This window comes from Ptiloglossa arizonensis, chromosome 12 (genome assembly GCF_051014685.1).
Source record: "Ptiloglossa arizonensis isolate GNS036 chromosome 12, iyPtiAriz1_principal, whole genome shotgun sequence".
NCBI classification, from domain to species: Eukaryota; Metazoa; Arthropoda; class Insecta; order Hymenoptera; family Colletidae; genus Ptiloglossa; species Ptiloglossa arizonensis.
The window spans coordinates 4,917,459-4,932,149 of record NC_135059.1 but is presented as its reverse complement, the minus strand read 5'-3'; the positions used below and the strand labels follow the sequence as shown (position 1 = coordinate 4,932,149).

At 45.8% G+C, this 14,691-nt stretch overlaps 1 protein-coding gene across 4 annotated transcripts in view; it reads right to left on the bottom strand.

Moving 5' to 3' along the window:
• Positions 1-711: 711 nt before the first annotated feature.
• LOC143153220 (zwei Ig domain protein zig-8) overlaps positions 712-14,691 on the bottom strand; it is a 279,158-nt gene continuing 265,178 nt past the window's right edge. For 3 of the 4 annotated variants that reach the window (XM_076324176.1, XM_076324180.1, XM_076324179.1), the window contains exons 6-7: positions 13,334-13,494; positions 712-5,224 (exon numbers count right to left, since the gene is read on the bottom strand). In XM_076324176.1, the coding sequence (XP_076180291.1) occupies positions 5,124-5,224; positions 13,334-13,494 (262 nt within the window). In that variant the 3' untranslated portion in view covers positions 712-5,123. The remainder of the gene's footprint in view (positions 5,225-13,333; positions 13,495-14,691) is intronic. The other variant, XM_076324178.1, reaches the window with a different exon arrangement.

The following is a 14,691-nucleotide window of genomic DNA, read 5'->3' as shown; positions in this document are numbered from 1 at the left end:
GAGTCCTGGAGTACCCTACCCGGGAGCTGGTTTGTCGGTGTTCAGGCTCCGAATGATGTCGAGAGACACTTCGGGACCGGTCGATTGTTTTTTCGGCGACGGACGAAATTGATTACTCCGGCGTCGGGGGAAATACGACGTAATGGCGCTTTGTCGTAAGCGTATTATCCGCTCGTTTCTTTTTTCTCGCGGCAAATATGGGGTGGGGCACGGTGGGGAGGACGGAAGGCGGGGCTGCTTGAGAGATTGAATCTGAAAATGTCCCGAGGAGAATTTGACATTCGCGAGATTAAGCAATACCTCTCGCGGTCGCGGTGTCGTCGCCGGCGACGATGAATCATCGGTTCGGCTTTTCGAAGGTCGACCGTATCTTTTGGGATTTTCCATTCAGGGCGGACCTCGTGTTATCGTTTTTTCTTTCTTTTCTTTTTCTCGAAATTGTTTGCCCTTCCTCGCGAGTATTCGAAACGCGACGATCGTGCGAACAAACGGGACTCGTTTCCATTCGATCGCGGCGAGATAATTGTGCCTCGAGTATCGGCGAGCGAACGACTAATTCGCGTATCGCGAGCGTAAGTTTCGATAAATGTTCGCGAACCTTCGGGAAAAAAATTCGTCGACGATGCTCGGTCTAACACCAGGGGAAGAATATAAAATCGAAAGTGTCGTCGATGCGGGTGGAACGAACGTGGTAGTCGTTGTGTTTTGTTGTTGTTTTTTTTTTTTTTTTTTTTTTTTTTTATATCATCGTTACATTTATTGAAACAGTATTCACGTCGATGAATATTTTTACAGTATAATATTCCGTACTCGCTCACGCCGCTCTTTTTCGTCTCTGTTCGTTTGATTCGTGCTGACGTTCCACTATAACATGATACATTATCGATTATGGATTTTATGTACAATGCGATCTAACCCTTACTTATAAATGTGCAACATTCTGTAATTGTCGCGGATATCGATTATCTAACGTATGTGATAACATTTTCTCGATATCTTTCTGTTTGACCAGCGATTGAACCGGCGCGCGTTGATTTCGGTCAGCCACTCGTGCTCGTTTCTCGCGCGTCGATGCCACGGGTGGACGTCGACGTCGCGATGTCGCTGCGTCGCTGACCCGGGATCGACCGAACGATGGCCATTCGAAAGGAACGAGTCTCGAAGGATCGAGAAAAAAGTTTACGATAAAGATTTAACGAAATTTCACCGATCAACGTATATCGCTTCCTGTTTTCAACGCTGCGTTGAATCGCGCGCAACGTACGCCGCGAACTTTAAAAAAAAAAACTCACCCGATTTTTCGTCGCACGATCAACGTTCAAAATCTGGCCCGATCGATCGACGATCAACGACCGCGCGTTTCCTGCCACGCGTCTCATAGATCGTTCTCGATAATATTCAATATTTAATTCACCTAAACGTGTCACCGTGTTGAAACTCTCTCGTCGCCATTCTCACGCGTCAACTTCAAAATATTGTCCTCTCACAACGACATAAATTACCGTATATAAACTATACAAGAAGGAATAATATATCGCGAACCATATTTCGTCCGAGTGTTCGAAACCTCTTTTCATTGCAACATACGCGAACGTGCTCCGACAGTCTGTTTTACACCGTAGATTCCTACCCACCGCCATGGTACAACGTTATAAAAAATCTATTTAGACCTAATGGTAAGTCGCACCTTAACACGCTAGACATTATGATATCGTTTACTCGTTAACGTTACATCGTAGTAAATCTACTTAATTAAGTTACTACTATCGTGTCCTTGAGTCGCGATAAAGACCTAGGGTGGCTGATTCGAGATTCGGACAAAAGAAAATGACAATTTTTCAGTCCCGACCTAGAAGAACGTGAATCAATTTTTCTTAGCACCGTTTCGACAAGTATTCGTTCACTCTCGGAAGCGAAAGTGAAACGATGAATTTCTTCGTTATATATATATATATATATATTTTTTTTTTTCTTCTTCTTCTTCTTTAGAAAGACTTCGACGCAGAAATACGCTACGAAACGTAAACGAAATTTTCACGAAACAACGAGATTTATATTATTCATATACGTCGCCCCTTTAAGCGCGCTCGTTACGGGCGACTCGACAGACATTTTCGGATATCGGATTTATACACGCAGTCGTCACGCTTTCGAATCACCTCGATTACAGTTATTCGAACAACAGCGAAACGTCCATCTTCGAGCACGTAACGAATAATAACTATTTATCGACGCGCTTATATCATACATTTACATTATCCTTACCTAGACGGGCCCTGTGATCGTTGGGATTCGTTCACAGAGCCACGTGATCCTTACAAGGTATCGAATGTGATTGCATTTTGATTAGACGTTAAACGACAATCCGGGACACACTCGCTGTGTCCGGGAGCTCGCGAGTGCAAGAGAAGGGACGATAAAAGAACACGAATCGAAACATTTACGTTGCCCGGTGTTCCTCGCTCCGCTTCGAACAAACAGAAACATATCGAGGAAGATTACTGGTACCTATTATCGTTTCTAAAACGACTGAAAACAACGACGAAAGCCTCCCGTGGAGAGAAGGAAACCCTCCGTCGTTCACGGCGTCCCATGGGAATCGTTCGCTGACTCGCTGCTCGATCACTCGCGTTCGAGCGTCGGTCGTTTCGGAATTACAGTCATCTCGAACAGACCTCGACCGAGTCGGACCTGGGCAAACCGCGAACGATCCATTCGTCGCGCGAAAAATAGTTTCGCGAGTCGATCCTCGCGAGGAGAATCTCGCGTTCCGAATGTACCGTCGAAACCGCGCCGACACTGCCCAGAGGGGTGGTTTTGCCCAATTTTCGAATAAAAGTTCATTTCTTTTTTTTTTGTACTGCCTGTCCCGCCGAATATCATCGTTAGCACCGGATCGCGCGGTATTTATCGTTAGTCGTCCGAGCGTCGATCGGGAACGATGGTTCCACGGTTCTCGGGCGAAGATAATTTCGGTCGTCGAGCCGGTGAGGGTACTTGGAAAATTTTTAATGCACGGAAATTGGTCATTGAACGCTTCCTCTCGAAAAATTTGTTCGTTATTATTCGATGTACACGGAGTTCTGAAACAAAGAGTACACTTTTCGGCATATTTGGGAGCTCGATCCAAGCAAAATGTATTACATGCATCGTTGATCGATTTCTTTCGTAACACTGTATTTCGAGACTTTTAGGGATGTTTATTCGATATGATAATACATTGTTTTTATACGGATTCGCGCGAATCGTTCTAAAAATTATGTCGTGTTTCAATGGGAACGAATAGACGTACTCGCGTTGACCTCGTCCATCGAATATTGGGCAAGATCATTGTTGTCGATACTAACAGCGCGCGTATTAGATTTTCTCTCCATACAAGATGTAAACACCGCGGGAACGAACGGTCACTCTCAATGAACACGAGAATAGTGTCCTGATCGAATATTTATATGCGTTAGTATTTCAAAAACGAAGACAAATCGATCCACGGTGTATTTATAACATTTTTCGTTCGAAAGAATCTTTCAAATATGCCGAAAAAATTCGTCAATTTCGTTTTGGAGCAAATTGTATATTAATAAGATTCCCTCGTATCTTTCGTCGATGATTGTATATAAATTTAGTTTCCATTGGCAACGCCGCAGCAGAAAATACGAGATAACGTGGATGGGATTTGCTTCGTGAAAATTCCAATTTTTTCCGTGCCACTTTTTAACAACATCTGGCTACAGGCGCGGGAGGAGCTAACACGATTAACACGTTTTATCACGGGGCCTCGTAATTGGACGAAGATCGCTCTCGCGCTCCGAAACATTCTGTTTTTTTTGTTTTTTCCGGAATACTTTGCCGCGGTTCACACTTTGTTAGCAAAAAACAATTCTCTCGGTCCAGTGTTTTCTCGTCCAATCGGTGTTCAGCGCGTAAGACCACGAGGGCTCGACGACCCACGATCGAGCTTCGAAAACTTTTCCCACAGGAAATTGTACAACGGGCAAAATCACCTTCGATTCGCAGGTAACACCCCCCTTCTCTGTCCCCTCGTATCTCTTAGCTATCTTAACCTCGGATCTTCGCTTTTTCGAAAACAGATTCACGAATTCGTGATCTCCGGAGACCCGTATGGTCGAAAGAAACGAGTTGAAAATTTACGAGGAAAGTTTCGGAAAAGTTTCCACCGGGTAAAAAAGCGGGCAATGTCGTCCCCCTTTCGACGGTACTCGTTAACATCGATCCGAAGCTTCGCGTCACCCTCGCGCGAGTTTTATGTACAAAGGTTGCCCAGATCGTACGACGTTCCACGAACCTCGTAGGTGTTGTACTGTACAAACGAGGTCGACGAACCCTACCGTTCAACGTCCGTTTCTCTTCTTTTATGTACAGGAGAACTTACGTTACCTACGCAACACCGTCCAATGGTAATAAATATCGATCGTCGAATTCTCCGATTCGTCCGTGCCGCGTTGATTACCCGTGATCCGCGTTGATCCGGCTCCCTCGTTCGTGGATCGCGTCTTCCTCGAAGCGTGAATCTTGTCGGTGTCCATCGAGCGTGCGTGGAACTTCACTGGAAAACTCATCGATCGCTCGTGTCGCGTTCGACCGCGCGATCGTAAGAACGAGAACCGCGAACAGGTCGGAGAACGGTTTTCACGGCGGTCGTGGGCTGCCGAGAAAAAAAGAAAGAAAATCGAAAGCGTACGCGCGGAAAGATGGTGCCTCGTATCGCGCATCGCCGCGTCCATCGAGCACACGCCGATCTCGCTGCACTTTGTCCACGCCCGATCCTTTTTTTCCGATTTCAATTGCCGGCGACGCGAATTAGATCGATTCGTCCTCCGGCTACGAAAGAGCCGGGGGTTGGTTCTTTTTTTCTTCGTCTTCCCTCTTTGTTCGGTTGTTTTTCTTTTCTCTCTCTCTCTCTAGTTTCGTTTTACTCGAATTCTTCCGTTCGCTTTCGTTCACCGTTATTTCCGATCCGTGGTTTCGTTGGGCCGTACGGGAACACACGTTCCCCCTTTTCTAGCGATCGCGTTCTAGGCTAGCGACCACCGGTGTGCGCCTCCGCTCCGCGAATACGTTCGACCCCCTCTGTTCGAAGTCGTCACGGTTCACAACGAGACTGCTCACCTTAGCAGGTTCGCGATTAGGAGCGTCGCGGTCGCCAGAAGGATGGTGGGCGTCACGCCGCAGCTGCCCCCGTGTTGCATGGCCGCTGGATGCTCGCCTGGAACAGAAACAGGGAACCGATTCTTGAACACTCGGGACGGGAGTATCGATTCTGTCGTAGTTAAATATCCGTTCGTTTGATCTACTTTATAGGCTTTTCGGCCAATCTGACTTTTTTTTTAGTATCGTTTTACCGTGAGTAGTATTCGTTATACGTTCAGTGACTCCACTTCGAGGAGTCGACGCGTCCTCGTTGGGAAAATATTCTCCAAAGAGAATACTTTCGAAAACATTGGGACGATTTAAAAAACAGTTATCGGACGAAAGTATTACCATTCTCGAGGTGGGCGTTGATACGTTGTGCACGCTGTGGGTAATTTTATCGTTTTCGCGGAGTTTCGAGGCCGCAGCTAATGGATGTCTGAACGAAAACGATACAATAACCGGTCACAGGGGAGCACTTTCATCGCGAGCGTACGCCATCCGAAACGAGTTCGTTCTTCCCGGCACTCGCGCGTGTTAACCTCGTCACCTTTCGTTCCGTTTAAAAAAAAAGAAAAAAAAAACCTTTTACCACCCGCGACGATCGTAATTTCTTTTCCATCCGTGGAACGCGATCTGCTTCGTTTGTCCGCGTTGCGTCTACCGGAACCCCTCCCCCGTTGCGCCCGAAAACTCGTTGGTCGTTCCGCTCCTCCGCGAGGTTACGCGAAATCAGAATTCCAATAAATCCCTCACCGACCACGGGGAAACCTATTTCCGGAACAAACTTCTAATTCACGGTGTCGCGCTGTTCCTTCCATTACAAATAACCATTAATAATAGCGACAGTGGTCGTTCGCGTAGGAGAGGTGCGGTGTACGCGGGCATCTGCAGAGGACCAGAACGCACGACACCCGGCAGAAGCAGCGAACCAGCGTTAATCAGGAACTATCCCCGAGGCAGGGATTTCCATCTATATTTATACACCTATATATATTTCACGTATCCCGGACAAATATTAACGATGTATCGGGGTGGGGCCCGGATGAACACGCCGGCGCGGCACCGGTAATAAAGATAATCAACACCGTTGTAACCGCGAGTTTCTCGCTTGTGCCGGTCGATGGATCCGAATTACGATCGAGCTGGAAAATCTCTCGCTATCGTTACGATGGTAGACAGATAGATAGATATATATATAGAGAGAGAGGAACACGATCCGAGGCGTTTGTCCGCGGCGGTCGTTCCATCGAAAAATGACGTCGTTCGTCGTGACGGGGCGCGAACGGCTCGCTCGCTCCCACCATTTTGGTAATTGCGTTAATGCGCGCGGATACCGCGCCGCTCGAGCCCCGGCACGGATAACCCGTAGCGTCGCGTACGCTCTGATCGCGAAATAATTGAAATTTGCGGTCAATTTTGCCGAGTAATCAGCCGTGTTTGAAATAACGTCGATGGCTGCACGCGTGCGCGGCCGCGAGTCGAACGCGAGCCCGCGGACCGATGCCGCGTCGGAGCCGATTGTAAATTAATTATGCAGACGAACTGCGTCGCATTAATTTTCATCCGGGCCGGCATCGCCGCGTATCCGACCGGTGGATCCGTGCGGTGCGTTTAGAGCCGATCGAAAGAGTCGTAACGCGCGCGTGATCGATGCCGCTGTCGTTTGTTAGTCACCACCGTATCGACTGTATCGGAAACAGCTCGAAAGTATGCTCGATCGAAACCCCTATCCCCTCCTCGTACAAACGTTAATGGAATCGCGCGCGCTACTCTTCGCGGCGTAATTCATGCAGCGTTGATTAACAGTTCATTGTCAGGCAGAACGCGCACGCACGCACGCACGCACGCACGCACGCACGCGCCCGCGCGAAACCGATCCTCTGTACACGACCGAGTGCACGATTTCGGCGACGAGAAACGAACGATGCGTCGTGCCAAGCGTCAAAATGATGATTACTCGCCGAGCGGATCGAACTCTCGTATAGCAGGGAGAAGTGCAGAGGTAGTAAGTTTCCGCAGGAACGATAAAATTACCGTGGGAGGCTCCGTTCGCGAATGCGGAATTCTTATACGAGTGGTTGCCTCGGTGGATCGAGAAACGCGTACCAACGATTGTTTTTTTGTTTGTAAATGGATGAATACCGTTTGCGTGTTTCGTGGCAACTATCGTATTCGTCACTAGAGGGAATCGATCGCTGGTTTACTGGAAGTTCTCGTATCGATTCTGATCGGTATATACACAATTTTTTATCGATTTTCCAATGTCCTGAAGTGTAATGCAGGACCTGCTAGGATGCCTAACCGACGAGTCCAGGATGAAACGCGCTTTTACTTGCTTTTCTATTTTCACGCAGTCATTTCATTCGACACCTTTAACAACCCCCAAACGTGCAAGGAAAATTTTCTTCCGGGTGCTTGTTTGCTCATTTGTATAACAAGTATATAGTTGTGCAAAGTACATTTGCACAAAATAAATTAGGTCGAACGTGTACTCCTTTCTCTCTTTAAAGTTTCCAGTCCTCGAAAGCGTCGTTACGAGACTATATATATTTCTGCCCGATAAGAGACATCGTACGACCACGTATATTTTGAGCGATGTATCTCAACCCTTTAGAACTGGCAATTTGACTAGCCTAATAGGTTTCAGTTGAGTTTCGTTGATAGACCATTCTCTTTCAAGATAATTTGAAACAAATTGTGAATCGTATATTGGTAAGGATCATTGAATAGTTTCGTAAGTATACTATCCCAGTGCCAAGTACGAAAGAAGGAAACATTTCTACTACACACTTTCCAGTGAAAGAACGTACCGATTATGATACGAAAATCGAACGAAAATGCTGAAATTTGAGCAACGATCAATTTTTTCCAAACATATATAATACTTTTGCTCATTGGTACAAAAATGATCCCTGCTCTCAAAACATTCGATCTGTTTCCTTCGGTTGTCATTCACATAAAAATCCTTCAATCTTCTTTCTTATTTCTTATACAGTCGTTCGTTAATCCATTTCGAACGATGAAATCTTTCGAACGTGACCGTGTCCGATGTACACGCGATCGTAAATTGAAATTCGAGAATCGACGCGTCACCGAACCTACGAATTTTACCAAATAAACGACTCGATCGTGAAGTTTCATCGCGGGTGTCGGTGATCGTTCCTTCGGGAACGTTACGTCCGTAAATGAGATTACATCGGCCATGAAGCGAGTAAGTCGTTCGCTTCTACCGCTGACGTGTTTCATCGTGACTTTCTACAGGGGTGCGTGCGCGCGAGAGCTGCCGATGATTGACAGTCTGGATTGGCGAACTTGCCGAGCAAGATATTGCGTGCGTTATCGCGAGTGTTGCCGGCTGACAATAGATCGGAGAACCAAGTGTATGCGTGAAACGTGGGGGGTACTTGCCGCGGCCCCAATACAGGAGCCTGTCAAACTTTATGACGAGGGATTCCGATGCTTGATGAATGAACACGCCGTGTCCCTTTTCCTTGCCGCGTTTCTACGCGGTACCGTTCAAGTTACACTCACGATACGGGGACAGCCATTGTTGGAGAATTTGTCGAACAATCGCGTCGCAAAGGCCGACGATACGTCTTCGACGTTGAACCGAGTGGACACCAATGGCTCGGTTCTCTGATTTTCCAAGCGTCAATGGCCGCCCGGCTGCGGAACAGTTTAGAGAAATAATATCGATGCCGAGTGCCCGACCCTTTCGTCGCGACACCTCGAAGCATCGATCGAACGATCTTCCGTTAATTTTAGATCGAGAACCCGCCATTTGCCTGGAGATTGATAACGGAAAGGAAGACAGAACGGATAAGTGACGCAAAATTGGAGGAAATCTTGCCAAACACCGATCGTAGTAGTATATTAACGCAGTGGAGTTTCTATTATTGAAATTAATAGAGAGGAGGCACTGTTCGTTGTTGTGGGTCCATTGTCCAAGGTAAGAAAATTGTGTGTATGTTAGTTACACAAATAATATATATTATTTATATATTTCAAATTACGAGAACCCGTACATCCGGACGTTGTCCACTGTTCGTACGAAGTTCTTCTTGTTGTCGAATCTCGACATTTCGTTTCGCATCATTTTTGCGGGACAACGATTTCAACAACTTTCGTAAAAATTGTGTTTCGTTTGAAAAGAATTCGTAATCGTGACGCGAAACTTTGAGATTTATTAACGGGGAAGAGTTTGTGGCGGCACTACCCACGCTTGCCACCAGAGGGAAACTCACCACCAACCGTTTCCCGCAAGTTCCCGTACCTGCTCCGATCGCTATATATACGACCTCTTACCGATCTTCCAATGTCCCGGCGTATAAGGCAGGGCCTGCTAGGATGCCTTATTGACGAGTCCACTAGCAGGCCCGGGATGAAACGCTTATCCCCACTTCCTTATATCTCCGTTCGCTCCTTCCTCACATACTTTAATTTACCGCCGCCAAAGTGGTGACCCCGTCTAAGAACCAACGCAACCTTCTGGACAACAGCACAGCAGCAGTAGAGGTGCAGCACAAGACGATGGATGGAACGCAACGTGTAAAGGCCGATTTTTCGTAAATCCCCCTCTCCGAGGGTTGACTCCTTTACCTGCCAGCGACGATATGACGCTATACTTCCGGCTAACCATCAGGATCAACCCCAGGAGGACAGCAGGCAGCTTTAGTCGACATTATTCACCGACCACACGGATGCGTTTCATAAGTACCGGTACGCGCTCACGCATCAACGTCGGACAACAAGCAAAAATCGCGGCTTGAGCATACAAGGCTCGCCATGCGTAGTTCGTAATCGACAGCAGCTGGGCCTTACTACGAAAAAGAACCATTCCTCTCGTCCACTACTCTAGACAACCTCCTCCTGTGCCTTGTTGTGCCACCGAACAACGGAACAAATACCTACGCCACTGGGACATCAGGACGGAACTTCAAAGTATCGTTTACCACTGGCAAGGGGGTTATGTGGCGGCACTACCCACGCTTGCCACCAGAGGGAAACTCACCACCAACCGTTTCCCGCAAGTTCCCGTACCTGCTCCGATCGCTATATATACGACCTCTTACCGATCTTCCAATGTCCCGGCGTATAAGGCAGGGCCTGCTAGGATGCCTTACTGACGAGTCCACTAGCAGGCCCGGGATGAAACGCTTATCCCCACTTCCTTATATCTCCGTTCTTTCCTGCCTCTCACATACTTCAAAATAGAGCCGCCAAAAGTTGTATACGAAACCAATTTCGTTGCTTTAAACGTACCGAGGAAGGTACGCGTTTTCATCTTTCTTTTCAAACACGTATGTATGTATACGTACATATTTCACGCGAAAGTGAATAAAATCAACGTTAGCGTAAAAGCTCGTAGATGCTGTAACTTTTTGGCCGCTAAAGTGCATTAATTTTTCATCTTGTTCAACTTGCGTGAGTTTGCGTTTCTTTTGTACTCCGAATCCTCCATGCCTTTCTTACGGAGCCATGAATGCTTCAAAATGAGGCACGTATTCATCGTCGCGGTCATTAATTTTCTCATTCCACGGAGGCGTAACGATGTTAAAATCGCAAAGTTGATTACTTTAAGTGTAAAATAATTCGCGGAATGTCGTCCAATATTTTAAGCGTGCGATTGTTTCGATGTAAACGAACACTCGATATTGGACGATTTGAAACCCTATTTGAGCAATGGAGACTCACTGTATGACAAAAGATGAAATTCGATAGTTTCGTAAATATACTATATGTATCCCAGTGCCAAGTACGATGTACGTTTGGTTACATATTTCTATAATACTGACAGAAATCAAATATTCGTAAGTTCGAATCGCCATTGTTTTCTAAATTGTCTTTCAACGATCTTTGCCTCTGCTTTTAATAATTCCAAACGATTCTATTATTTCTACAAAAAGTTCCTTCGTGTTCTTCGAAGATTACAACGCTATCGGGGAATTCTCGCAAATTGATTCGTTAGTCGTTTATAACGTTGTCGTCGTCTACTGGCCAATCTTTAGCGCCAAGCTGACCCGATGAAGAATTATACGAAATCATGCGCCCTGTTGAACGCGTTAAAAACTTTCCACGCCGAATTTATCGAATAATTGCACGCTAAATGAGATTCACGGTCACGCACGGAGAGAACTTTGACCGTGACGTTTGAGTTATGGAAAACGCCACCGGCCTCGTTGGCTAAGGTGCAACAGCCCGAAGATGTACTTATGCAATGTAAATTTTCGATGGAATCTTGACGTTGACTTATGAGACCGGAGGCACTCAGCGGCGAATTCGCTCGAGAATCGATTAGGAGCTCGGAAACAACTTTGTGAACGTTCCAATTCCTTAATGCACTTTTTTACAATAAGAAACGCGGCCCGTGAAATCAGAAGGATCGTTCCGAAGCATGTGTCGGCTCGATGAGCGAGATTATGCGAGTGCTCGCGCCAAAATGTTCCCGACTTAACCGTCAACACTGGAAAACTCTTGGTAATTTTAAACTTCACCGTTTATTCTTCCGAGTAATTGTATTAGTAAACGGTAAGATACTTAAATTTTGCAGATTTTTGTGTTTTGCGAATTTCTAGTATTTGCAAGAAGAGGCGACCTATCGGTTGCTCACACGGCAGCCAACGCGTTAACTGTTTTTTATTCGCTACAAAGAAATGAAATTTCTACATACGAAACCCATAGTTTCGCTTTGAATCGATCTAATTTTGTCAATTTTTCATAATTAACAAACTTCGAGAGTTCGTGTCCTACCAACACTCGTGATACGTGAAACTCTATTTGAATTTCCATTTCAGATTATTCTGCATCGAGACAACTTGTACATGGGCTACACAAATAAAAAAAATGATTATGAAACAACCTCTTCTAAATCTCACGCATTTACCGTTAATTTCAATTTTTCTTTTGTTTTTTTTTTCCCCCGTTACTACGTCGAATAAAAATCGAATACACGAACTAATTGAAAAGCGACTAACTTTCGATGTTACTTACGCATTTCGACATTACGCATATTTTTCGAAATACGAGGAACACGCGCGCCAAACTCCGAATCGATCGACTCGATAGCTTTCTCGGAGAAACATCTTAAAGAAGATCCGTTTGTACGGTCTCGAAAGGTGAGAGCCTTCTCCTAGGTGTATTTGCGCCCGACGTTTATGGCGTCGCGTGTGCACGACGTGGTATTTGTAATCGTTCGAACGATTCGCGCGTATAGAGCAAAACGAGAAATCCGCCTAATACGCGCCGCGTAACGACGGGCGTATCCGGTGAACGCCACAGATTTCGAGCGGATAGCGACGACCGAGTGTAAAAATAAATCGACGTGGATAAATTTTCCCTGGATTCGATGTCTGGACGAAACCAGACTCCCTTCTACTCCACAATTACGACTTTGTCGTTACTTCGTCAATTCCCCAAATTTATTCGCATTAAAATGTCGCGCTCGTTCGATTCGTCCGTCCCCTCTTTAATCAGTTCCGCAAGAGACGGTCGATAGAATTAATCCGAAGTACGTTACAATGAACGACCGCGGGTTAATATGAACGCGGGTATGTAGGATTAGGATTTTAGGGAAAAAATCTCTTTGAGGTTACTCTATCTCCGTACAGGTATTGCACCCTATGAAAAATATCTCTCCGTACAGGTATTGCACCTGATGAAAAAGAGTTCTGGGTACATGTATTGCACCCTACGAAAAAGATCTCTCCGTACAGGTATTGCACCCTATGAAAAAAATCTCTCCGTACAGGTATTGCACCCTATGAAAAAAATCCCCTGTATAGGATTTGAATTCGATTTAAAAGATTCCTTTCTATCTATCGTTAACAAATTCCAACGTGAATCAAGTACGCAAGAATCGAAATAAAATCGGTTCGAATAGTAAAAACGATCGTGGGTGTAGAAAGTGGGCTTTTAGGCGGAGAAAGGATAGAATCGTGAGGAGCTTCCTCCAGACAGGATAAGCGGTGTTACAAGAAGAAGTGCGGATCAATATTAAGAAACTTGTGTGTCACGGCGCAGCTACGTCTGGGCGCAAGACTGATCGTCGCTGGAGCCTCGAAGAAATTAAGTTAACCCGCGGTGGGAAGAGGGTAGGGGTTGAAGCGAACGAGAGACAAAAGGGACGCGGAAGGGGGTTGGAGTGTCTCGGAGGAGAATTCGGGGGAATAAAAAGGTCTCTTACCATTCAGCACGTGGACCATTACGCTGGCTGGATTCGCGTTGCTGGGAATGCAGGTGTAATTTCCGCTGTCGGTCAATCTGGCTTGTGTCACCAGGAGTCTGCTCGTCGTGCCGCTTTCCGTCTTCTCCGTCTCCAAGGAAACCCCGCCCCTGTGGTGAACGCTGAATTATCAAAGATACTTTGGTACTGCTCACACCGCCGGCACAAGGTTATATTACTTTGTTAGTAGTTTCAAAGGTTTCTGACTTCGACACGTTAACCGCGAACTTTGCCCGCGAGTCGCGTTGTCGTCGTCGTCGTCGTCGTCGTCGTCGTCGTCGTCGTCGTCGTCGTCGCGAGGAGCGACGCCTTCGCGCGCTATCGCGTTCCTCCCTTTTTAACGAGAGCATTTACGTGCCCAGTCTTTCCCGTGAGTTTCGTGTTCGTGGTTCGAAATTTCATGGCTCGTGTCCAAGTAGAAACTACCGTATTCGAACCGACGATGTACCGACCAACTTTCGAACGAAGATTGCTCAACCCTTTCGCAGTTTAGACGGAGACAAGCCGATGCGAGCTCGGACGATTCGATCGAACGCAGATGACGATGTATTTCTCGCCGTATTCTTCTTTCCATCTATCTATTGTGTTTCATTTAATGTCGAAAACGAAAGGACAGTCCACTTTTGAAATCGGCGCTGTATAATTTTTCAGATCGTTCGCGCGATACATACGTATATATATTTCTTTCACAGTTCTCGAGTTCGTCTCTTTTGTACGTATTATTTTTAGAATAAATAACGATCGTTCGACCGACGACCCCAAAAGCGATAGTTAATCAACGCGCAGATCCCTTCTGATTTATCGCGCATCGATTTCGACGTGAAATCAGAAATATCGAATTGAATTTATTATTTTTCACGATTGGAATAATTTCGCTCATTTTTCGGAGTGTGACTGGCTGAATAAAAATTGAAGTAGAAAATGAGTTTACAGTCAGGACTGTAACGCGAACCGATGTAAGTACTGATGCAAAAAATGGAACACAGCGTCCGGATAACATGTTCCTTGTTCAATTTCTCAACACGAACGAAAGTAATTTAGAACGCAAAGAAATACGCACTTTGTCAAACGTTTCTCGCTCTTTTACTATACTGAGAAAGGGTTAAAGTTATGTAAGACGGATGTGATGATTGACAGATATTTTACATACTATAATAGGATTGAAATTTGTTTTCCAGGATGGAAAGATGTCGAATACACAAGAAAGTTGTTGAGTTGATGGGGAAACTGTAGAATGAAACCGAATATCTTCAAATTATGTGATCGTGGAGGTCCTATTACTGGTTTTTTCCACGATACTTATTTTTATTATCAGAAGA